Source organism: Rissa tridactyla, chromosome 9, assembly GCF_028500815.1.
Source record: "Rissa tridactyla isolate bRisTri1 chromosome 9, bRisTri1.patW.cur.20221130, whole genome shotgun sequence".
Taxonomy (NCBI): Eukaryota; Metazoa; Chordata; class Aves; order Charadriiformes; family Laridae; genus Rissa; species Rissa tridactyla.
The window spans coordinates 46188104-46215236 of NC_071474.1; the positions used below are offsets into that span (position 1 = coordinate 46188104).

At 41.6% G+C, this 27133-nt stretch overlaps 1 protein-coding gene across 1 annotated transcript; it reads right to left on the reverse strand.

Moving 5' to 3' along the window:
* Positions 1-288: 288 nt before the first annotated feature.
* On the reverse strand, positions 289-11756 carry CHMP1B (charged multivesicular body protein 1B). The gene is made up of 8 exons (XM_054214459.1): positions 11605-11756; positions 9014-9111; positions 8168-8314; positions 7416-7484; positions 6933-7040; positions 5915-5958; positions 4974-5046; positions 289-3942 (listed from the first exon to the last, which is right to left on the reverse strand). Exons 1-8 carry the CDS (start codon positions 11618-11620, stop codon positions 3898-3900), a joined length of 600 nt encoding a protein of 199 aa, XP_054070434.1. The 5' UTR covers positions 11621-11756; the 3' UTR covers positions 289-3897.
* Positions 11757-27133: the final 15377 nt, after the last annotated feature.

The following is a 27133-nucleotide window of genomic DNA, read 5'->3' on the forward strand; positions in this document are numbered from 1 at the left end:
GTTTAACCATGAGGGATACCCTCCATACCAGACTAAATGTTTTTTAAAAATCATAAAATTTTAAGTAATCGTATTGTATGTTGTCATACTTAATTACTCCCTGAACTGTGTCCCAAATCTTTCTCAATAGTATCCACTTTACTTTCTTCTTATTTTGTCTCCGTAAAGATTTAATTTTCTCATTATCTTCTCACAGGAAAAGACTGATGACATCGTGACATCTGCTTGTTTATCCGCGTCCTGAGCCCCGCCAGCAAACAGCCATATAACCTAGGAACACGTCTGAAATAAGTTGTCTGTACAATTTTATTTACCACTTGGCAGTTACATTTACAAATTGTCCCATACAAGTAAAGCAGTTTCCAAAATGAACTCTACCAGAGCTACAAAAATTATTCTCTTCTCTATACAAGTCACCAGCTTCAGAATTTGTATCTGTACACAGTTGCTCATTATATTTAACAAAATCTCACTATTTTTTGGCTCTGAGGATCTCCACAAAGGCAACTTGATCATTTTATCCCATTGCAATCAAGAAAGTTAAAGTTCTTGTCCTTCCTTTCCTTCCCTCTCCTTTCATCTGAAGCTCTTCATGGCTTTCAGTTTTGGAATTCAAATGAATGAAGACTAACGCTACCATACACAAGCGGTTTTAGTAACCAAGGAAAAAAAGTGTTGAGCAAAACCATCTTGCAACATTTCAAGCAATGTTTCACTTCAGATGTGTCTGCTCATAAGCATAAATATTGAGATATTATCTGGTAATCAGGTACGGAAAAGCACATACCATTTATTTAACATGAAATGAACTTCTACAAACACCTAAGAGTCATCTGACAAGAAACGCAAGCGATGTAGGAGTGAGGAGCCAGAGCTGTTCAGGAAAGAGCAAATGTTTTGAGGAGAGCTTGAATGGAGGAAGGATACAAAACTCAAATATTGCTCTAAGAGTAACTTTCAGTTTCAAGCATTTCCAAAAGACTTGAGAAAAATATATACATTCAAAATGTAACTGTTAATACGTTCTGAATGCCAGCTCTCATACACAAGTGCTTCTAAAGAGAAAAGAAATCCTTTTCCCCAGGAGAGGGCAGGAGATCTATACACAGAAGTAACCAGTACAAAATCCTGGCCCCGCTGAAATACGCGGCAATTCTCAGAGTGAAGTCAGCAGGGCAAAAATTCATTGTTTCAAACACATGATTCTTCCCCAAATTGGCTAAGCCTGCCTACCTATTTGCATCATAGTCCCACAGAGGTAAGATTAATTCTGTCAGTCAAGCCTTTATGTTTACTTGTTAATTCCTTTGAACAAATGATACAGGAAATCTATTCTGGTACTGGAGTTCGCAAGCCCGGCGTAAGATCCAAACTATGAAGCAGGCTGTGTGTAGCCAGTGAGATAAGGAAGCTTGTTTAGTATTTATCTTGCAGCAATCTAATCAGTCTCTTCTCCCTCTATTTTTAAATTCCTCCGAAGCCCCAAGGCCCACGACAAGGCCACACGCTCAGAAAATCAAATACACGGGCTCTCAGAATTGCTGTTTACGCCCTCAAATAGTTTAGGAATGACCAGGAACAGTCTAAAAGCAGCATAATCTTTATCATTAAAATAAGCCAGACAAGCTAGTTGAAGTTGTCTAATATTAAACACTGAAACCCTCAGTATTTTATGGTACAGCTCCATCAACAAGTAGCTGCAAAATAAACTCAGATGTGGATTTACTACACAACAGTAACTTTCCAACCCTATCGTGAGATATGGAGCAATTAAACGTCAAAAAAATAAAATAAGTTCAGCGAGGCCAAGGCACACACACAAGCAGTTACCACAGTTGTGGGTAACCTGGTTGCATAGATTTACCATTATGTTTTTGTTATGCTGTTCAAAAGGAGCTAGGGAAAAGAAGTGTAGTGTATGGTCCCTTTCCTAAGATGTTTTATTACTAATTTGAAAGGACTGTACCAAGACTACAGTTGCGAGTACATGGTTTTTAAACACCTTCCAATTTCTCCTATTTACAAGAGGAGCATTAAAGGCATTTAAAAGAAAGCTGCACTGAAAATAAATGTAAACAAGTGAAAAGATCACATTTTAAACATTTTAGTTCAGGCCACCAGTGTGAGAGACAATTCCACAACATTTTAGGTTGTTTTGTCTATCTTATTTTCCTTATCTTTACAGCAGCCTTGAATACTTCAGTACATAACATCCTGCTAAACCTTGAAAGTGATTTGAATAACACATCCAAAACATCATTTGAAACGGCTCTGAAATGTTTCCTTGGTTTTGCATGCTTTCACTGAAGAAAAAAACCAAAGTATTTTATTTTCTTGAATATTTCCCCAACACTGGAAAAGCCATGTGATCCTGAACACCAGCAAACTAAGAACTAATTCTAACTCTAGTGCGTCACACCTTCCCTCACCCCTACAAGGATAAAACAACAAAAACAAGCCCCAAAAGTCAGAAAGAGGATTTTAACATCACTGTTTATCACAACACATCACAAGGCGTCTCAGATACAGATTTCTACAACCATTTCTTTACTTCACAATTGCAGCCAGAGTTTGAAGCTACTGAAAGCAACCAGTAGATTCTCTCTTACTGTGCAGAAATATAAAGGGATCACTAAAACAAACTAGCTTCTCCATACAACTGCAATATTATAAATCATTTTATCTGTAGAGAGCAATATGATACCTTACAAAGTAAAGTGGCTGTTCTTCATCCAATATAACTGGTGTAGACATCCACCAGCCTGCCCTGGCCCATTCCACTTGTCTACTACTCACCTGCTGTGAGGTGCAGAGGAGGAAAAGCTGATCTAAGGGAGGGCCCTGGTGAGAGAAGACAGGGCTGGGACCTTGACTCATGGAGGACTGCGAAGATCTGAACCTGAGAAAGGGCACTTCTGTATTTTTCATACACGGAAGAGCACCGAAGGGTGGAATACGATGACAAGTCTTGCCATCTTATGTATAAAAGCAAAGACAGAGTAAGAAGGAATGGAGAAAAGCAGGCTTCAGTTACTCCATACAAGGCTTCTCAGCCTGAACCTATAAAAATGGGTAGCATGAGTTCCCTATTAACAGGAACTAGATGTTATGGTGGTAGAAACAGAAGTGTGAGCGGCATAATTGGCTGCACCCCAGGATACCGAGAAAAAAGCAAAATGGAGAAGCTAGAGCACTTGACATTAAACAACCAGCAAGCTGCAACATTTAACAGAACTGACAGAGAGTTGAAAAATATATTTTATTCCTCCTGTACTAAAGTATCGACACCGTACAAGTTCCCAATTATATGAAAACAACTGTCGGTAACTCATTTTTGAACTAAACCACTAATTTCAGCACCATTACCCTACCTTTAAAAGGCTAAAAAATTCAGACTGAAGTCCACTTATTTGTTTTAACAAGCATATTTTCGATGAAGTCCACGCTGGCCACCTTTGCGTGTTCCAGGAGTTTGGCTGTGTAAGAAAGTTATCTACAACAATCATCTGAACTGAATACATCAGTTCTCCAACCATAAACAGTTCTCATAATTTAAAAAAATCACTTCATAATTTAAAATATATATCAATGACAGTCTGCTTTTCTTTTAGCTAGAATGTACCAACATTACTAGCTGACTTAGAATATCAACTCGATTTTGTGAAAAACGCTTGCAAAAAAATATATCAACTTCAAAATGTACAGAAAAGGACATTAGAGAGCTGATATTTTTGGGTTACTTAATGTATTTTAGAAAGAGTAGCAAGCTAGGAGTGAAGTACCCTATATTACAAATACTCAAACACCTAAGCCATACTGTATACACCTTTCTAGTGTAGTGAAGGGTTAGTTACAGACAGGGTATTTTGAAAGCATGTACAAAGAACTGTAGCTTTGTTAAACTTGATCACGTAGGCGGGCCAATCTCTGTGACAGCTCATCCTGCAGAATTGTAAAACACAAAGAAACCAGCTATCAGTAATAAGAAAATTTAATTTTTGCAAAGTTCTGCAACAGTCAATCTCACGTCCAGATGATATGAGATTATCTCATGCACAACTCATAACAAGATTTACTGAAAACCTCAAGAATGGCTGTACCAGGCAAGACCAGAGGTCCACACAGCCATCTCACCTCCAGCAGTGGATACCTAGGAAGGAGTTTCAGAACACTGCAAGTAGAGGTAGAGTTGGGGTTTTTTTTATGTATCATCTTTGCAAGTGTAAATAAGCTCTTAGAGAACTCCATCCTTATTTGGATGCAGCCTTGACTGACCAAGGCTGGTATCCAACTGACCTGCTTTAGCGAGATAGCTGTAGGTCTAACTGTTCTAGGGGGCCTGGTATAAAGCAAAACTGAACTTTTCAAAGAATGTGCAATACTTGGGGCTTCCCAAACATTGTTCAGTTAAGGTGAGGCTCCCTAAAGCCTTCTGCACAAAGACGGGATGACAGAAATGAACTGTTCTCTTTCCATTCCCTCGAATATATTCCCCTAGAATGGGAAAAGCAACTCGCCAAAATATGTGTGCAACCTCGACATCAGAGATCTGCTCATGCACAAGAAATTCTAAGCTATCCATGTACAGCAAACGTGGAATCCTTTGCACTAGTCCCATAAGACCTTTCACACATCAAAGGGGAAAAAAAGCCAATCCCAAAGGCCTTGTGTACACTATGGGAGATGGCTGGATTCATCAAATTTGGAGTCGGTAGGAGAGGCAGCTGTTTGGAAGTCTGAGAAATACCCATGCAAGAGCACACCTGAAACATCTAAACTTTCTGGATTTACTAAGCAGACAACTGTATTGTTAAAATTATTTTGATTACAAGACTGTTTTAACTACACACTATTTCTTTTGGACAACTAAAATCTAATTACAATTTAGCAAGCCTATTTTGACCAAGTGAAGCATTAATTCTCATACCACATTTCTCTATAAAAGATTGATTTCAAATGAATCTAACATTTACCTGTTCTGCTGAGGCAACGCTTGTACCAACAGAACCTGTCTGTCCTTGAGGTAGTTCCATGTTCAGATCAAGACTAATAGGAGAAAACAAAACAAAAAATAACAACTCAGGCATACAAGGCTAAAGAAAGAACAACAATAATTGACAAGCAGAGCAATACTGAGATAGCATGAGGCCACCAGCATCCCATGAATGCTGTACTCCAGCTAGTTAGACAACCTCATCAATAAATTTGATTCATTACCAAGAAGACAAGTCATATATTGTAACCAGCAATAGCTAGATGAACTCTGATTATTCAGTACTCGGAAAGATTGCTGTTTAACAGAGGTATTTTAGACATGGCATATGTATGAATGACAAAAAGTTCACTCATTAAAAAAAAAAAGTTTTACTAAAAAATTTGTCAAATGTATTTATCCTCAAGCCAACAGAGTGGAACTTCCAACTTATGTGTCACCAAGAAGGCATGTAAAATTCTCTGAAATATTTCAGTATATCCCCAAAGGCTTAAATATGTCACAATGACCCGTTTTGCAATGTCTAGCTAGTGAGAGCAGAACTACAGGAAGTTTAAATGTGGTAAGAGGGGGAAAAAAAGAGGAAAAGCATGGAGAAAACATGGCAAGGATCGTTAATGCTAAAGCAAATCCAAGTAAATAATAAAACACTGATATGACAAGTGACGTACGATTTTAGGCTTTTGCACAACCAGCCCTGCATCCTGACATTCACAGTATCTTTGAATGAAAACAAAATGAAATACTGGCAACTAAACTATTACAAGAATGACGCCCAGAGGTGAAAGGAAAACAGTGATTCTTCTCTGCTTCCAAGAAACAAATACATATAAAACAAGGGTATCTGACCTTCAAGTTAAGCAGAAAGGGTTGTTGGAACCAAGACTTATTCAAGAAATAGTCACTCAAAATTTTACCTACCCTGCTTCATCTGCCATTTCCTGTAGAAGCATATCCACCTGGTTCTAGAGTAAAGAAAACAAAATTGACTGTTGCATATTGTAGTTTATGACAAGCTCTTCTGTTAAATCTTGAGAACAGAAATTATTTTAACAGAACTGATTTAAAGGCAAATGTCTTTCACAGAATATTTTTATGCTTAACCACCAGAGGGCCCTGTATGAACTCAAAAATAATGAGTACAGGTGCTCAGCCTGTTAAAAGCCTATTAATTGAACTCTAGCTTCTGAAACGATGCTTCTAAAGACTTCAACTTATCTGTAAAAAAACCCCAAACATATGCTCGAATACTTCAAGTGTTGGTTATTAGCTACTAAAACACTGCTTTGCACAACATGGAAAAAAACCCATCTCCAATTGATTTGGTTTACTGGATTCAGGTTTAAGTTTGTTTATTTTATTTACAAAACAAAAATTCTGTTGGAATAGCACATTTAGCTCCTTATGAAATAGCACACGGGGATAGGTGCTAGGAATTCTTAACCATGTCACACACTGTTTAAGGATTTATTTTAGTAAACACATGTCCATAAATTGAAAGCAGGCACTTGATGACCTTTGCATTGTTCATACTTCTACAAATCTGATGGTAACTAACATCATTTTGTTAATATCAGTGAGTTAGAACTATTGATTTTCTCACAGCGTATTCTGCTTTTATAATTAATGCTGCAGTGCCTTCTTGTTTCTAAGTTCATTAAGAACTCATCAAAACACTGCTTACTCAGAAGGGTTAAAGTTTTCAAGATACAATATAAAACAAAGCCTGCTATAAGAGTGAAACAGACTAAAATACATGTATTTGTTCCTCTGTATGCGTGACTATAATTTGAAATAGTCTCTTCATCACAAAGCAAAAGTGAAAAGGCTCCAGTTGCTGCCATGTCTCAAAGTAGGCAGAAAGAAGAGAATCAGACATTTCCATACAGTTTAGACACGTAATTTAAGATCTCATTTAAAAAAAAATTACTATTCTTACCTGTGGCGTTGTTAGCGTAGTAGTGTTGCTCATTGTGTCTTCCATCTGTTGTGTCTGAACGTCTAGTGTTTCAAACTGATGCTCAAATTTATCCATTAGTGCAGATATCTATTAAAAATATGAATCAAATCAATGATCTGCAGTTAACAGAAGAGAAATATATCTCAGCTCGCAAAAATAGAACCACACTATGATGACGGTGGCAAGCAGCTTCTGGAGATCAGAAGCTCGGCCCCCTTGCCCTCCCAGTGTCAACTCTGAAGCTGATTTAACACTGCAGTTCAAGCGTGCAGGTCAGGACCCTGTCCAGTCAAGTTCTGAGCATCTCCATTTACAGGGACTTCACACACACATTGGGCAGCCTGTTCCAGGATCTCCCAACCTCACTGCAAAACCTTTTCTCTTGACTGGAATTTCCCTTTTTAAAACTTGTGTCCATTGCCCTTTCTGCTTTTCGTGTGCATCTCCAAGAAAAATATTTACCTTCTCCAAGTTCATGCTCTTCAGTGTGGCATCCATAGACTTAACTACCCCTGCCATTGACTTTGTTACCTGAAATGAGGTAAAGGAAATTATTACAAAGAAAAAAAGATAAGCAGTTTCTTACCAATCTCTCTTATCTCCATCCACAGAGTTTCTACAGTATCAAATAGCAGGGCACACATTATTGCCGTCTAGAACGTGACTTTTTATGGCTCCTACCATTTCAAGTTCTATAAATTAACTCAACCACTTGAAATACACATTCTGAGCTGAAATTCCCTAAAAATTAAGGTACATATGGCATTAACTTTTACAGGTCTCGAGACCCGCAAAGTTAAGGTATATATTTGGTACATAGATCACATGGCACAATAAACTCTCTGGCTGAAAAGCAGTACAGTAGTGTACGTTAAAAAACTACGAGAGCTAAAAAAAGATTTTTGGAATCACAAGTCCTATGTCATGACTTTATGTATTTGGAAGGGGAACACTATCTTTGCAAAATAATATTAACAGTGTAACCTGCAAAACACACTGTATCCTTATGAGCATGAGTAATAACAGCTAACAGAAGTTACAAGCTACAAAAGACAGTAAAGAGCAGCTGCCAGGGGAATTCCAGTACCTGATTTATTGTTGTCTACATCTGAAACCAAAATCGAAACTTTCCAGCTCATTACAAACAGAATTAAATCACTTCTTAGAAGATCAGAGGTCTCATCCTTGCAACAGATTTGTGAAAACTGATTTACCTTGCCCATTGTCACTGCAGTCTGAACTCTTGCTGCTACAGCATCTACCCTGGCACTCATGCGCAAGAAATTGATGGCTTGATTCTTCTGCCGGATTGCATTTTCCGCATGTATTCGTGCGACTTCCATGTTACCCTTCTGGATTGCCTGTTGAAAAAAGGAAAAAATAAAAGCGCAAAAGCATTTTAATCTTCCCTGCTCTTGTAAACATCACTTCTGAATAGCCTATCTCAAAAATGAAATAAGCATCAATTGCTCACAGTATCTTTTCTATCAAAAGAGAACACATAACCCTCCCTCCTCCTCCAATATTTCTCAAACTTTTTCAAGGTGTGAACTTCTTTCCAAGGAAGGTATCTAGCGTGCACTTCAAGTAGAAGGTTTTACAGAGCTACAGAAACATATCTCATTCCAAAAAAAGGTTTTCAGTATCAAGACTCAAACACAGATACAGTTGGTATGGTTGTATCTCATGGACAAAAATACAGTCACATAAATTTAGTCTCTCTCTTGAAGTTCCTCTTCATAAGCCCCTTTAATACAAAATGATAAACATTAAATATTTTTAACTTAGAGAACAACAGTCTCTAACAAAATACATACAAGACAATCTTCTCAAAAAGCAAAAGCCACAAGCTGTACAAGAGGTTACATACGAATGTATCCTCACATTTATTAATGCATGGGCATTAATAGCCATATTTTATTGCCATATATTTTAAATCACAAGCATCTATCACAATATTATTAGCATGCATACTGGGAAAATGGTAAAAACACCAGATATTTTCCTGCTATAATATGTAAACAACAGATTTAAAGAGCTTGTTCAGACTCGCTGCTTACCTTCTTAATTTTAGCTTTCTCAGCCTTTTCTTCTTTGTCGCATTTTTTTGAGTTCCTGTTGAGTTCCTTTGCAGCAAACTTCAAATTAAACAGGTGTTCTGCAGCGCAAGTTAAGGGTTTGAGAACAGAATCGATCCTTGCATTGCAGTATTTCACTCTCCTGTTCAAAGTGCTACCAAACCTAGCATATACTGTGCTTCCCTGCTAGTGATACTAGAACTTGGAAAATGTTATTTCAGTAAGCCCTTGAAATTCACACAATAAGGAGACCTACCAAGCTGCTTTACAATTATAATGTCACATATCATCTGGGTTCTAAAATGTAAGGCCATAAAAAACACGTTCAGATCCCAAACTGGCACATTTTAACATCAAACCTACCTCAGCCTGATAAATACAACAAACCAAGCATCCCCCGAGAGGAACTGAGAGTCTTACTCTGCCAGATACTTTCACTCACACACACGGAGTCCACAACTCTCAGTGAAATGGAAAGGCAATGTACTGGCCTGCCTGAGACCTCACCATCTGAAAAAACAGCCACTGAGAAACAACAGACAAATGAACAATGCAACAGAAAACTGGCTTGGCTGACCATGCCCAGGTACAAATCAGGAGGCAGGGCTTCCCTTTCAAGCTACAGCAGCCTCCCAGCCCGGGGTCATGTGAGCAATCCTGGGGTCACCAACAGCTCTGTCATCTGACTTTTGGGGAAAGAAAACTTAAGGCAGAAAGAGAAACTTTCCTTTTCAAAAAGTTCAAGTCCTGCTTAAGATGAAAGCTCCAAGAAGACACCAGAACAAGCCTTCATAGTGACTTAGAATTGACTGCATTAAACTGGTACTGACAGAGAACAATGTGCTGCAAAAATAACAATTAAAAAACCATACTCTTAAAATACTGTTGATGAAAGCTTCCAAATAATTTCAGTCTCTCTCGAACAAAATGGAAGCACAAAGCTCGACAGGCTTCTTTCATGCCACTTTTTGAAATCCCAAGAAGAAGATGCAGCAAGTACTAAGATGCTTAACTGTTAAATGGAAGCACATGAAGCTAAACATTATAAGGTACTTGAGGTTTCTTTAACATTTCAAGTATATAAACTATTCCAGAACTGGGTTTTTTCCTTTAAAGTCCAGACATGCATCTTAGAGCTCTGACAGCAACCTGAAGACATTAGGAAGTCTGTTGATATATTTATTATCCCATCCTATAAACAGGCTAGAAAAAGGTAACAGCTGCGCCTGTATAGCTAGGATATCTATTAAGGTAGCTACCAGTAACACTGGAATTGCCACTTGTATTTATATTTCTTTCCTTTAAATCGTAGGTCACTATCTCTTTCAGCAGCACTAAGTATATTGCACTGAGTCACAGATTAGGTAATTTACGGAACAGGAAAATACCTTTAGGTTGTTCATTTAAGCGTACTTCAGGTCAGAGATCCGAACAACCAGGTAAAACATGACATCACCTATTTATACCAATTACACTGAAACAGCATCTCAGAGCAGTTTATTTTGAAATAACTTCCTCAGTTACTCACTTGGGGCATTTACCTTTGACATTAAAATAGCTCACCCTGCCACCTCCACAGCCCCTCCATCCCATGACGAGCACAGGCTCGCTCCTCCCTTGAAGTGTCTTTCTCAATGTGCCATAACCCGAGTGAAACCGAACTTCCAGCACTAACCGTGACTCACGGTCACCTGCTCCAGCACTCCCGTCAGTCCCTACCATAACACTTGGCAACGCCAGCTCACTTCCACCCCTGTAATCGTTAAGGCTTTTTTCGCCCCTGCACGTTAAGATAGTTTTATACAGCAAGAAAGGCTTAATTTGTCCATAAGGGTTTTTTCCCTGTGTCTAACTTCTTTTCAACAGCGGGAAACACGGACAGGTTTGTTCAGCTGACAGCGGTCGCTGTGTGGGGGGACGGCTGACGAGTTAGCTGCTGACATCATTCCAGCCTATACACTGCACTGGATGTATTATTATTACACCTATTACATGTATGGCGTGTCAGATGTCCCTGCTTCACAATTTGCACTACTCTACACCGCAAACTGCGTTTTCTGCCCCAGGGACTGGGCTGTCCCCCTGCAGCCCTGGGAGAGGTGACGCTGCCTTGCCCCTCACCCCCCAGCTAAGGTTAGCTGATCTCGCCTGGGAAAGAGAAGCTGAACTTCCCGTTCCCTTCTCCATCCAGGCAGGGACGACAATCCCCGAGCTGACAAAGCACAGCTCCTACCAGTGTCACACAAACACCGCAAACCCTCCTCCCCCTGGAAAAGGCCCCCTGAAGGGAGGTCCCCGTCCCCCACCGGGCCGCCCCGCTTCCCCAGCAACAACCGACGGCCGCCATGAGGGAAGGGACTCGCTTCCTCCTTCCCACCGCACCCTGCCGCGTCTCCTCCCCGGGCGGAGAGGCCCGAGCGGCCACCAGCCGCAGAAGTGCCGGCTCCCAACCGGCCCGGACAGACCCCAGGCCGGACCCCGCGCCGCGGCCTCCCCCCAGCCCAGCCCAGCCCAGGCCGCGGCCCCCGCCCCGTGAGGGCCGGCAGCGCCAGGCCTCCGCGCCCCGAGGATACTCTCCATGTTGGACATGGCGGCTCGGCGGCGCTCCGGCCGGCGCGGTGGAGCGGAGCGGGGTGGACGCGGGGCTCGGCCGGCGCTCGGCCCCTGGCTCGGCGCTGTGGCGGCTCCGGCTTCCGGTGACCCCGCCCCGCCGCGCGCAGCCGCGCCGGGGCGGAGCGGGAGAGTGCGGCGGCCCGTCCCCTCACGGCGGCACGGCCGCCTGAGGCCGCGGGGATGTTTCCTCGGCCCTTCGCCTTCCCTCAGCCGGCTCTGTCAGTGCTCCCGCCGCCATCGCTGGCACAGGCGGAGGGCTGGGCTGTGCAGGCTCCGGGCTGGACGGGCAGGCCGCTTGCCGGGCGCGGGAGGCCCGGGCTCGGCCCCCCAGTGGTGGGGTGGGGCGAAGGCCCCTCTGAGCAGCAGGCCCGGCAGCGCCGGGAGCCTCAGCAGTGGAGGAGCAGAGGCCCATCCTGGAGGGAAAAGCACAAAAACACAGAGTACAAACGCAGTAGCGTTGGGTGAGGGCGGGTGGGAAGCCGTAGGATGGTGGCGTGAGGGGTTTGCCTTGGGTTTGGCAGCTGCACACACACAACCTGGAAGCACTGGCAGATAGAAATTACTTCCTCCGGCAGCTATTTTAGCTCTTACCGATCCCTTTCTAATAAAGACGTTAAGAATAAATTTTGCATTGTAATGTTTGAGGGCCACTTAACGTGTAGAACAACTATAGGAATTTGAATGGGTATGTAGTGATAGGACGAGGGGTAATGGCTTCAAACTGAAAGAGGGGAGCTTTAGAGCTTTAGATATTGGGAAGAAATTCTTTGCTGTGAGGGGGGTGAGCCCCTGGCCCAGGTTGCCCAGAGAAGCTGTGGCTGCCCCATCCCTGGAGGGGTTCAAGGCCAGGTCGGATGGGGCTTGGAACAACCTGGGCTGGTGGGAGGTCTTTAGGGTCCCTTCCAACCCAAATCGTTCTATGATTCTGTGCATCATTGCATTTCACAGAGCGAGTCATTAGCAGTCGTTACGGAAAAGCAAAGGATGTTAGTGTCTGTGAGGGGAGATAACTGGTATAAAATTCTCTGAGCTCAAGAAATGTGATGCATGACTTTGAGCAGCTTACAGGTACATCTGCATGGTAATTAGTACCTCAGGAATGGGAGGATGAGCATGCTAAGCCGAAGCAGCACCCACGTCTGGCTGCTGATGGCGGGTGTCTGGAGAGCAGTGTAAGGAGAGGGCAGGCATGGGGTGACACTTCCCCAGGGGACTCTCCAAGCCCCGGGGACTGGTGATAGAGGTACCTCCTGAGCCGCACATTTCTGCACCATCCTGAATTTAATGGCCTGATGTGTTTTACATCTAGAACTTCAGGTTCGTGAAAAATGCCATCATCCTGGATGTGCTATGTTAGACGGTTTCAGCACGCTGTGGGAAGTGCCGCTGTTGGCTTTGAGCTTGCTCTTGGGTAGTTGCACTACAGCATCTCCGTTCATTATCAGGAGGGGCAGTAAGCAGTCATTCCCTACTCACCTTCTAGGTGACATTGGTTAGGCTGTAGGAATTTCCAGAAAACGCCCTTCGCCATTGCTTTTTCAGTCTTGCTTCATTTCGAGCATTTTCCGTGCTTCGTTTCTTGCAGAGAAATGGTTTCGTGTAAAATTGTGTTGGTTTTGTTGATAATAGTAATCGCATTTTCCATTTTGTTCTCCATTCCTTCACGGAGGTTCCTAATAGTCTTTTCAGTTTCATCATAACCCAACACTTGTCCTTGAAGAGTAACAGGCGGCTCAGAACCTTTGGTTTTTTTTGTGAAATTAGATTTCTTTTCTCCATGTGCATCACTGCATATGTATTTGCACTGAAGTTTTTTGGCCAGTCACTATCTGCTGTCCTTCGCAATCGGCTCTCACCTTTCTACCGAGGACATGCCAACCTGAGCAAAGTTTGCTGCCCCACTGGTCATCCCCAGTTTAAATAACATCCCCACTAAATATAGCCAAAACCAAAAGAAGACGGGTTCGCTGTTCTAAGGAGATGTCATTTAAAACCCCAGTGCTGCAGACCCTTATGCACCGGCTTAACGGTGGGCGCTCGCTGTCGCCCTATGGGTGCTAATAAACCAACTCATTGTGTGTAAATTTAACCGTGTAACCATAATAATAACTGAAGAGTGAGCATCTTACTACTGAGAATTTAACCTCAAGATTCCAAAATATCACATAAATATTTGTTGAAAAATCAGGCTTAGATGTATTTATTTTGGAAAAGATTAACAAGTTGATGAGATACGCCTCCTTATTTTCTCCCTGAAAAAAATAGCTAAAAGTTGCTGATTTAATATTTCCGTTTAGGTTCTCATACATAAATGCTATATGCCAAGTTTCAGACTAGCTCAGAATATTTTTATTTGTATCAAGAGGGATTAATATAACATATATTTATGTTTTTATTATAAAAATATAAAATAAACAAGGTATGTAACCATACTAAGGAGGCAGGGAAGCATGTCATGCCAGTATTTTTTTCTACCCGTTGCTAGGTATATATCCTTGGCTCAACAAACCTTAAAAAGCATTTAAACTTCTGTAAACAACCTTCAAACAAACCAAAAGAGCAATGGGACTAGTTCAGAAGTTTAAAGATAAATACGTGTTCAATTGCTGCATAATGCTGTAGTTTATGCCACTGCACTTTTGGCTAAAGCCAGGTTATTACACAGCAGGTCGTATAGGCATATATTTGTATCTATACACACACATACATGAAATCTCTATATACGTAGGGCAAGGATAACATAGTTTTGGCCTTACCTATAATTTATTTATAGGCCTTACCTATAACTTATTTACACTTTCATTTAAAATTCTGTTCTATTTTTAAGATTAACCCCTCTCAGGTTGTGGTGTTAAGTTTCATTAATGAAATACAATATTAATATACTGTAATGCTTTTTTAGTGATAATACATTTTAAACTTAACAAGCAAATAACGTAAAATTCCGATGCACTGAGGAAAGCGCGAAAACTCGTAACATCAGGTTTTTGTGTTGCTACTCTTTCTTGTCTTCCAGTAGCAAAGGAAACTAATGGAATTACATTTCAAAGGAAACAGACCGTTATTCCATGAAGCTAATTAAATGAAATGCAAACCCCGCGCAATATTTCTATAAATTTTGCATCCCTCCACTGAATTCCCTGCAGCGTGTCCTACCTGCAGCCATAGGCTATTCTGGGATAGCGCAGTCTGTGCTCTTCCCTTTGAGGCTGAACAGGATAGAACCAGACTAAATTGCATAATTTTAATACATTGAGAAAAAGAGAAATAACCTGAGCAACGGTACTGAGTTAAGGCCCGCTGGAGTTACTGGAAGAGCTTTCAGTGACTTGCAGTGAGCGCAGGCGTTCACAGGAACAAGGTTAATATTCTGAAGAACAGAGACCTCAACCTTCTTCAGAGCACCAAGGATGGCCTACATAAAGCCTTTTGTACAAGCATTTGATACCAAACTCTATTTTTATCATATTTATCAAAAAGTTCCAAAAATTCTGCAGTTTATTGCCCGTATTTCAGTATACCCAAGTAGAAGATAGCCCACTAAGCGTGCAGCATTTCTCTCCGGGTCACTAGGAACACAAAGGTCAAATGTGAGTTGTGTTCGCTGTCGAATAGCTGGAGATGACATTTTATAAGCTCGTGACAGTCTGCTTTAATAAGTGGTAGTTCCTCCAGCAAGCTAAATTATTTTCTTGAGTCACCCCGCTGAGTCACTCTGATATCTCGAGATGCGGGTCCTTCCCTGATGGTGTATCTTTCAGGCAGAAGTTGTTAACATAAGTGCTGCGAAGTCTAGTTATTAAAAGATCGAGAGTCTGAACCAATAATTTTGAAAGAACTGAGGAGTTCTCTCTCTCTCATTTATTGTGTTATATGTTTACAACAGCATAGCTTTATGCGCAGACCTAAGACAGACCCCCACCCAAACCCCACTTCTCCAAAAAACAAAGAACAAAATGACAGCAGCGTTCATCATATCTAATGAGCTGTTCAACACCTGGGAAACAGTGAAAAAAAAAAGATCTTCTGCCTTTGAATTTACTGCGAGATAGAACATAATTGTAGAAACAGAACTTCCAAAAATAAAGTTCACAAGCATATTGTTAGCTGAGGGGCTTCAAATCACTTTAAGAGAATGTGTTTCTGATTGCCTCCAGCTTTTACTTAAATAGCTATTTTTAACAGGATGAAGTAAAATGAGTACCTTTACAAAAAAGTTATACATCCTAGTTAGATACAAAATACAGATTATATGTTTTAAGGTGTTAAATTTTTTTCATTGCCTTTTATTTCTTTAGATAAATAGGGCTGGGGTCTCACCTGCTGGCGTTCCAAACAGCATGCCAGCCATTTACAGCAGCTGAGGAGTTGGACTCGAATCTTTTATGATACTAAAAGACTTCTTGAGTCACTCATTTATTAACTTTCAGCTAACCATAAAGTAAATCTCCATGTCTGTCACTGTCCCAGAAGAACACTGGGGTAGTTAATAATCCTCTCGGTATCATTCCCAGCAGCGCAGTTGCCATCGCTACTGTTTGACTCTCATCTCGTCTGGCAGCGGCAAATGGGGAAAAAATCAGCTCTCTGGTGATTGAAAGTGATGCAGTCTTGACATCCCACATCTGAGAAGTGTCATAAGCTTAATTTCTGATAACACTTGACTTGATTAAAAACTGACAGCTACTCAATCTGAAAGCTAAAAGTATTGTTATTCATCTCGAACACGTTCTGCTCTCTAAGTTCAAACACTAACTTTTTCATGGTCAGACTTCGCTTGCTACAGGGTAAATATAACAGTGGTTCTCCGATTTAAATGCACCGTATTTCAGAGGAGAACAGCTTGCAGTTAGACTCAAGCCAAGACAGTTTTCTCTTCAAGACTTGGTCTTCCATGGGAGATTTTAGATGTCATTCATCATTTAATTTAGATGAAACAAACTATCAGACTAGGGCTTTTTTTCTTTAACAACTCTTTCTAGCTAACATAACTAGATTAATCCCGCTGAAACCTGAAGAACATTCTTGCTGGTTTATTGACTCATTCACTTTGAGTGCCATTAGCCTTCAGAATAGGGAAGTGACTGCATTTTTCAAAGGGAATGTATAAAACACGTTATAGTGTACAAATAGTCCTTGCTAATGCAAAGTCATCTGTTTGTTACACAAATAGATATTAAGATTTCAATTTTTCTTCCAAACTGAGTATAGTCTTTTAATGTCTTAGGGCTGGTAATTGCAAGCTGTTAGAAACGGTGAAAATTGGACAATGCTAAGAAGGTTGATCTTCACAACTTCCATCAGAGGAGGCTTTCTTCAGATGCTAGAATGATTAGGAAAAAATGCTGATGTATTACTTCATAACTAGCTAAGCTTTCAAACATGAAATCACATTTTTTCATCCTGAGAATGAACTTACCTCTCAGTCCTAAACACGGGTATCTGTATTCTTCATAAACAGGGTCTTCAGAAAAGGCATTGGAACAGGCAATTTAATCCTGCTTTATGATAATTCAGGTCTGTATTCATTTATTAGGATCAATCTGTATGCCTTTTAGATTCTTGACATTAGGAATAGGATTCCTCAGATACGCCTATGAAAGAGAGTTATTTAGCTGTTTCTTTTTATGGGAAGCCAGCAGGGATAAATCACTTCCTTCAGTTAAAAATGAAAACCTGTCCTTCCTGGGGTTGAGGCCAGAAGACGAAGTTTGAGATTGGGTCAAGGAGTCCGGAGGACTGCCCTAACTTATTTTCTTACGTGGAGGTGGGAGGGTCTGGGTGGGCAGCGCGGGAGCGATGGCCTCGCAGGCTGGTGACGGGCACAGCAGCACTCGGAAAGGCAGCTCGCTTGCTGCATTTTTAATATTGTGTTCTGCTGCGGCATCTCAGGCAAAACCCTGCCAATAAAGTGATGTATCTGAACTGACAGCTTCCTCATTTACCCCCACTGTGCAAAATTCAGATAAGAATAGCTAGTAGATACGATAATGGTGTAGGAGTACTTATAGCAAATGAACTGTAATAAGTGTGGCAGAAGACACTTTTGAGCAAAGCTAGTAAAAGTAATTATTCTATCTTGTGTCTGGGGAGTCTGAAATCATAATGATAAAGATTGCTGAATCCTGACTGTAAAAGCTTTGAAATACCTACCGGTGACAGGCGTGTAGCGACCAGCAGCTGCACCGCTCTGTGCTTTGAACGGGAGAGGTCTACGTAAAGCACCTTTTCAGGAGATGGGAGAAGACGCAATTACGGTGTGTGATTTTCTGGCTCTGATCCACCTTGGCAGATAATTCTCAATATCATTAGTTCACAGAAGCAAGTATTATTGTCTGTGGTTCTAAAACCGAACCTGTGGAGAGGTGTAGCAGAGCTTTAATATATTTCATAGAGAATTAACCGTGAGCAGGCTGCTCCTGCATGAACAGCCCTACTGAAATCAACCTCCCAGAAGCTCGTGCAATAATTCTCATGAGTAATAGTTACTTAAATGTATAAGGCTTTCCAGGGTCAGAAACAGACACTAGATCATTGAATATCCGCATTTTTTTTCCTATGATATTACTGGAACTCATTAATTAGGCCATGATTCGGAGGTGGCAGCAACATTAGATAGGAACTATTAGGAGTGATCATCTACTTTGAAAAAAAAATAATTCATTTCAGTGATGTCAAAGAGAAGTAAAACTGACCTAATCATCCACAATGATGTTAGAGAACAAAGCAGCAAAAACTGCTCAGAAATAGGAGCATATAACGTTTTACCTCAATCAAACCTGAAGAAGCATAAATCAGATTCACACGGCTGACACAGGAGGGAGCCAACTAGGCTACGGCCTCTTCAGTGCTGCTCAGGACATGCACTAACAGAGCCATATCCCAGCTTAAATCCCTCTTCCCTTTTGACCACTGAAGGAATACGCTACTGGTGATGGGCTCCTCTGTTTTTCCCATTTTCTCGAGAGCACAAACCTCCTGCAAAGCTGAGCATTTACAAACCAACGCATGGGAACTGCTTTCCTTCCTTTTCTCTTACGTTGTTCGCAGCAGCAGAGGTACTTGGACACTGTGTCGTATTCTTTGTCTGACAGCCTGCATGGCCGTTAGCAGGATGAACAAGGGCACCAAGGAGAGGACTTTATGGACACCCCCATGAAATCAGCCTGCTTGCCTCTGACTTCAGTGCTGGCTTCCCCTATTAAAGAGCCAGAGTAAATTGAGAAAGATATAATCAAGCTGTGAAACGTTCATGGATCGAAAGCTGTGTCAGTACCGTGACACCACTAGCAGAGAAAATGTTCATCAAAGCGGGGTATTTGAGTGAAATTTAACGTCACAAAGTTCAGAGAGGTGGTCAGTTGAACACTTTGAAGGATAAGCTTAACCATAGGTATAGCATCTATGAGAAATTGCAAATTATTGTTTCTACTTTTCAAATAGTGAATGTCTAGAGAAAGTAGCCTGTCGGGGTTTTTGACTCACACTATCATTTATTCAATTTTTTTGAAAAAAACTTTTAAATGGCTGGAGGATTGCAAATGAAATATTGCCAATGAAGCTCAATCATTGCCATGGCAACATTGTGGTCGCGGTCGTGCCACAAGAAAAATAGATTTTATTGCTTTGCAATTACTTGTTCGACTGATGTCAGTATGCAGTATGCGAAGTACTAGGATTTCTGTTGACTCAACGGGAGATGGATTTCACCCCAAACACCGCGTCGTTTAACTGCAGTTATGCTGGAGTACAGAATTTAACTGCAAAAGTGAACACTTCAGGTGGTCTCCACTCTCTCACCTACCTATTATTTTTGTTCTTATCTGCACATGATGTGGCTTATTCCCTACAGAGTCCTGTCGCTTTTAAGAAGATTAAACTGCAGAGAAGATTTTAAGGATTATTGACCTGTTTATTATCCAGTCCTATCAGTGTTGCAGTGATTAAGAGACAAGCAGCATCAGGAGGGAGATACAGTTTATATTGTTTTTACTGACATACATCACTGAATTTTCATGACTAAAAAAACGCAAAGAAATTTGGAAGAAGCACATTAGCCAGCATTTGTCTTCAGCAACCTAAGTGAAATATTTTGTCTACTGTGGGTGCAGATGTAGAGACATACCAAGGTGTTAGTAAAGACTGCCATGAAACTTATGTATTTGATGTATTTGTAAACATTGTCATTAAAATACATAAATTGCTTATTCTCTGCGGGCTTTCATTTGAAATTTACTACTTCATGGAGGAGGAAATAAATATTTCAGGGTAAATTATATCAACTGAGACTTCTTCAAATGCTGATCGTGCATCTTGGGGGAATCTGCAGATACACAGCCCAGTGCCATTGCCAGGAGCATGGGGATAACTCTGATCTCCATTCCACCTGGACATTCCTGCAGGAGGTCATAAAATCATGGAGGAGTCAGAGTTTGAACCATTTTGGTTCTACGCTTTCGAGGTCCAAGTGCAGGGATTGATGTGAGGGGAGCGCGAGTCTTCATTGCGTATGAAGGCAGGGAGACTTCTTCCCCCAGTTCTTGCCAGCAGCTGCCACCTCAGCTCCCTTCCTCCCTGGCTCGCGCGGAGGGAACCCCATCCAATTTCGGTCTACTCTGACGGAGACATTTCCCCTCAGCAAAAATGGGGCAACTTCTGTTTCTCCTTGCAGTGCTGTCAGCCTGCGGGTCGTTCCATCCCTGCCGTTGCAGCTGGAGTGTTTGCACAAAAGCAACAGGGTTGAGAATTTGCTTCGGCATTTCGTAACCATTTCAGATTTATTTATTTATTTGTTTTAATTAACTGGAGATCCAAGTAAAAGCCCAGTGCTTAGAAGACAGTAAGGACTCTTTGTCGTAGAAAGATAGCAGTGTGGTGCTGCTTTTCCAGATTAAAAGGTTGGAAGGGGCCTGGAAGAAGCGAGTATGTCTTAAATGCCCAGTCTACCTTGAAAGACCCAGTTAACGCAAACTCTTTTAGTTGTGTTATCGCTTCGATTCAGTTTCCTCCCTTGGCCCAGCCAGCTCGCGCTGCAGACTGCTGCAAGAAGACTCACAGCTTCTCTTCCACCCTCTTGGCAGCGTCCCTGATGCCAACGAGAGCTGGTCGCCGAGAGCACGGCACATGGAAGGCAGTGGGGGACCCTCCTTGTGAGACCTCTCCCTGTGATACTGTCAGGGGTGTGGGAGGGAAATGGCCCTACTTCGGCAGGTTCTACCACAGGATAAATGCCTTGCGTATAGCGTACCGACACAAAATACCTCTGCTGTGCAGCTACGTTGCCTTTGGGCTTTTCCAGTTCGGCTCCAGTTTAGTCACTCCTCAGCTGGCCAGAAGCTGTATTTTGGGGGCAGAATGAGACATCGCTTAAACGGTAACTCAGTGCTAAGACCCTCCAGCCTGTCTCATCTACGAAAAAGGAAGAGTGATAATTTTGACATTTGAGTCACTTATTTGGCATCCGAATGACCTCCTCTTTGAAATGAATAAAGCTGTTGACTAATCTCTGAACTATCGGTACAGACCTTCGGCCTCTGTAAAATGCAGAGGAGTTTGCTGTATTCTGTGGTTTTGAAAGATGAAGATGCAGTTGTTAGCTTTTCCAGCCAATAAAATTTTAAACAAATTGGTTTTCTTTACTTCAAACGAATCATAGATTTCCAGTACCAACTGTTTACTTCTCATTTGGCTGAAATCACCCTGCACAGCCACTATTTCTGAGTGCTCTCCTCCAGCTTTTTGCATTTCAATTCTTGATATGTCCATTTTAGAACCTCAGCCACTTCGTACTCTGAGTTACCTACTCTCAATTCTCAAACCTCTTCCAAAAGAAGCAACTTAAAATCTACCTCCTGCTTCGTCCCCTCACCTTCCCTCCTACACAATCTCCATCTCATCTTTGATGCGGCAAACATTTATTTGTCCTTAAATTTTATTGAGTTGTGTATTATATGTTGCTCCCTCCATAGCACTTTGAAAAAAATAAGACCAACAAACTAAGCTGCACAAGAGGATGAGCTAGAAAAGTGAACTGAAAATATGAAAAAAAGAATCAGAATTATTAAATAAGAGTGCTGAAAAACTGCAGTAGAATTCAATTTCCAGACACGATGGAGGTACATGGATTTGCCGTTTTTACGCAAACACTTGCAGGTGGTGATGGCTTTTAGGACTGGAATAAAGCGGTGAGTTTTAAAACATTCATTACACAAACAAAATTCTCCCTCTCTGTCTGTGGTGTTTCAGCTTAATCTTTCTCTTGCTTTTATTCTTCCTTCATCATGCCCCTTCACTGTCGCTGTTTTCCCTTTGGTGTGTGCTTTAACACGCAGGTACAGACCGATATAGTCGTCGTGACAGGTTAGTTGTTCGTGAGGAGCTCATCGGTGCAGCGTGTTACAAATAGTCTGCATTTGTGTGATGCCTTTCAGCTAAGCCTACAGAAATAGGTCTTGCTCTTCCTGTTTTGTAAGAGGAAACAAAGGACCATTTTATTTTTGTGATACCTGAGGTCCCATCTTGCATAAACCCCCTAAACGTTGGCTCTTGCTACAAAATGGCTCATTTCTAAAATGTTTTTGAAACCAAATACAGCTTTACCCCTAGGTATAAAGTACATAAGCACAGCTTGCTTTTTATTCTCCTGATGATCTAATACTGTAATTTCGACGCAGCAATAATTCTGCTCTACTGAATGAAATGCTCACCGTGTGTAATGGCTGCGAGACCAAGCCAAATGAGCTCATGTGCATTGGTTTGTGAACTGTGACGCCAGGAGCGCGTTGCAGTGAGGATCAATTTTAATCACAATAATTGATCTGTACCCTTAGTCATTCCTAATGTCAGTCACGCCTGGTGCGCAGAAGAAAGCAAATGTTAAAAAGAAATTTTGGGGGGATAGAACACTAGAAGAAGTAAATCTAGGTATGATACAAACACTACTGACAATTTTAAAAGCAATGCTGTGGAGAACGCTGATGTAATTAAAATGCAATTGTCTTACCAGATGCCACATAAAAGCAGTACAAGGATTTGACTCACATTGTATTTAAAGTCTACATCTAGCAGAAAGAAATTAAAGTGATAAAAGACATTAGGAAATGAGGGATACTCGCTTGCCAGTGCTTTGATACATCTCTGAAGCAGAAGCGGTTGGCGACGGAAGGCTGAATGATGTTGGCCGTTGGGGTGAGCCAGGCAGCTTGGCCTCCTCGCTCTTGTCTGATGGAGGAACCCTGGCAGAGGGACGTGCACGCGTTGCCCACTGTCTCCTCCCCTCTTCCAGTTGCAGCAATATTCATTACAGCAGATGGACTCTGAAACGGCGAGAATTACTGGATGGCCCGGAATGCTGGGAACACACCAGATTTCCATTGCAAATGGTTGGCAGTCGCAGCGAGTTAAGTTCAAAGAGTTAATGGTGAAGTGCAATTAGTCCTAGTTCAGCTGGGAGACATGATGGCAAAATATAGGTCTGCCCACTTTCTATATTTAGGTAAACATAGATGTTCTGACTATAAGGGGCCGTGTACCTGTGGGTGTAAAAAGGCTTGTTAATCTAGGCAATTTTTTTGCACCACGTACTCTGTGATTATAAATCACAAAATAAGCTTTTCCATGATTCAATACAATCACTATTAATATAAAGGCAACAACGTGAGACACTGAGATTGGCAGCGACGGTGACTTAATGTGAGTGTCACTTCGTCAGTACTGAAGCCTTATTACTGATTCTTCTTTCACAGAGATACTTCTGTTGTATTTTGGCTTAAAAGATGCCACTGAAGGTGGGAAAAACTACGAGTTTCTGTTCCACAGAAAATTCACCAAAAATTGTTTTAATTTAGAGTGAGTACTGTAACTTGTGAAATTTTCTGTGGAGAGTCCAACAATTCATGTTTTAATAAATTTTGATTTTCTGTTATTTTTATACTTTAAAAAATATATATTTTAATATATATATCAAAAACTCCTCTTAGGCATATTTCTTGCTCTTAAAACATCGTAGACTTTCTTGTTGAGGGAAACACAAAGAACCCCAAAAGCAGAGGGGGTGCACAGACGTCTTTTGGCATTGGGTGTCGGCCTTTTCTGCACCAGCTGAAGTCAAGAGAACTGAAAAAAACCAAATTCGGGAACAGGAGAACTTTCTGTGCTTTATGAGTCAAACTGATCGTGCAGCAGAGTATTATTTTGTCACAGCTGGTATTAATTTAATAACAAGCTGTATAAATTCAATCAGAAGGCCCTGGAGTACATAGCATCAGTGCTAAACAAACAAATAACCCCCCAAGTCCCTGGGTTGCTATTTAGTAATTCTTCTAGAAGACCAGAGTGCTCTTGACCCACCTGGTGAAAACGAATAGCTTTTCTTACATGTGACACACTGTAAGTACCTTCACATTTCGAGCCATTAATTCACATGCAACCAAACTGTATTTTTGTAGCTGGAGAACAAATTACAAAATTATGAGCAGGAGACTCTACAGATGCCAAGATTTTGTGCATGTAAGAATTTAGTCCTGCAAGCCTGCAAAATTCACTGGCCGTAGACCCAGGCTGACCATTGCTGGGCTACTTTTCCCTTTGGGATGTGCCCAGCAGCCCTTGTGGGAACCTGTGCAGGCTCTGCAATCTCCAGCTTTTCCTGAGAAATCCAGCCCCTCTTCGGGGCACTGTTTGCTGGCGTGACACAATGTATAGCCAAGGATTGACACTAAGAAACAGAATTTATCTACTTATACTGCCCAGCTTGTGCTTTAACAGAAACGTTTATATATATATATATATATATGCATAAAGTTATCTTTAATGCTGGGTTAGAGGAAGCAGAAAATAAGTGCTCGGACTGTTAATGTCCAGTGATTTCCTGTCAATTCAATAATTCATATAGGTGATGGTGCAGGGATGGGGAATAACACAATATGGGGAATAAAACAATATGGGGAACATGCTTACGGCAGATGCCAAAGCAGCACCCCGTGCTACAGGTTCAGGGCTGCCTCGTGCCCCTTCTGGGCCAGCCTCTCCCGCTCTTTCCTCCTGGCTCTCCTTTGAAATGTCACCCTCTCCTTCAAAGTTCCATGGAAAGGAAACTTCTTCCTCTATTGGCATTATTTCTATGAAGCAGCAGAGGGATTTCTCCTGTCTCTTCGGTGAAAAACGAAGGAAGACAGGAATGTAAAACCTCTGTAACTGGATGGACAGTTTAGAAATTCAGACCTAACCTGCCAGGATCTGAAAAGCAGGCAGCCAGAGGGCATAAAAGAATCAGTTCAATAAAACCATTTAACTCTCCAATACTGGTATTAATTATCTGATTCTCTACCTCTGAGGTCCACCAGAGCAACGCACTTGATTTGAAAATGAAAACAGGTCACTCTTTTTAAGTATAAACAAGGTAAAATACAATGGGAAACAGACTTATCGGGGAACAACCCGCCTGGTAACACTTGGGAAGGCTGCTCAGGCCCCCGGGAGCCGCTCGCTGTTCCCCAGAGCTCGTTCCACGGCTCGTTCCAGCTACAGGAGCTGCCTGTGGGTCACATCGATGGTATAATAAAATAAACCGTGATAATGTGCAGCATGTATGATCTGCGTTCGTGTCGCGATAATTGCAGTCATTTTTTTTCATGCTCCCAGATTGTGTATTTTCCAGAAGAACTGGTGTAAATCTAAGCTAGATCTTTTTGAAAGTCTACGATACAGTGAAAACCAAAGGACCCTACATCACTGGGGTGGGTTTTTTTTTAAAATAAATTTTGCCCCTGGCCTATTACCATGAATTTACTGAATAAGCTTCATTTCCAGCTTATCTCTGCCAGTGAGACCGACACAACCATCTATCGAGCTATAATGGTCGTGTTCTGTAATGGGATGTTGATAGTCAATTTAAAATACAGACATGGGGTTTCACTCAAATAAAAAACAGATTGAAGAAAACAGACTGCTAGGCCTGAAAAAGATCTTAAGGTTGGGTTTTTTTCCCCAAAATATGCTTCATTTCTTTTCTTCAATAGATTAATATTTACGCTTTGAAAATACTCTGCCAACCACTGAACAAATGAGAAGCCTGGGACAGATTTAAGGAGAAAATTAAACTCAGTTAATGTGTCAGGGAAGTGATTTTTCTTCTGGAAAAAAAGACTAGAGGAGATAGGCAGTTAAAAGAACCTGCATAGAAATAAAAAATACAAAATAATTTATGTAAAAAAATGAATGCTCCTTTCAATAATAAATCAATACAATACCCAGGAATGGCCCTACCAGCCGAAAAGGTTGTGTAGCTGTGGCTACATTCTGCCATTGCCTTGGAGGAAGACAAGGACCCCAAAGGCTCCTGGAGACAGCAGGACACAAAAGCTTTTATCTGGAATAGCATATTTCTTCGAATGAAGCAGATATTTTTATGTCCTTACTTTACATTTTTGCATTTTCTTTTGAGTGACTTTTAAGAAATAATCATACGCAATGCTTTTAGGTTTTTTTCCCCTTTTTTCACAGCTGAAATTATGTTTTCCCAACTAGCTGTTTCCTCTGGAAGGTGAATGACACTGTAAAGCTAGGCTGACTAAATTAGCCAAAGTTTTTTGAAGTTTTAGTAATTTTTAATCTGTAATTATTTGCTCAGGGGGGAGGGGGAAAGGAAGTTATGTATTTCTAAAGTTTTAAAACAGCTAAAATTGGTTGTCTTAAAAAAAGCCATTTTTTTGCTGCAGAAGTATGATTGACAGAGCAGAGAGTAGACTGGGAAAAGGCCTAAAAGTCCTTCAGGACTGGCTTTTCAGAGGTAGTCATTTCCTCAGCTCCCGGTGACTGCAAAAGCTCAGAAATCTCCGTCAGTGCCATCTTCACACGAAGGTCCATAAGGTCCTGTTGAGATTGGTAAATGCCCCATATATTATGGGTCTGGTGGGAGGTGTCCCTGCCCAGGGCAGGGGGCTTGCAACTGGGTGATCTTTAAGGTTCCTTCCAACCCGAACTATCCTATGATTCTGTGATTTTGTCCTTTGTGGAAAGGCATAGCCTTTCCGCTTCTGCTTGGCACCGCTGCTCCCTTGGACACCTGGCAGCAGCAGGACGGGCAGCAGGTCACATCAGCGGAGGCATCGTACGTGCAAGCCAGGTGTGTTACAGGACCTGTCTGCGTATCCAGGGTCGGTCCTGCCAGGCCGTATCTGCTGCACGGTGACCCCTGCTTGATAAGACACCTCTCCATCCCATGCTCAGTGGATCTGGGCACTTGAGCATGGGACAGAGAGCACCATTCACTGTGCTCAGTGCCCCTCATCCTCGAGGCAGCCTTGATGTCACGGTAATGGAAAGAACAAACCAACACAATCCAGCTTGCATAAGCCTTTGATCCTTGCTTTCATCAGCCTTTCTGTTTTCAGCCCCCTTACGGAAGAAAATACCTGCATGAAAAAAACAAAGTGTACTTTGACAATGTCAACGCGACTGGTGTTAATATTAGTGGTTCCTTCCTGCGTA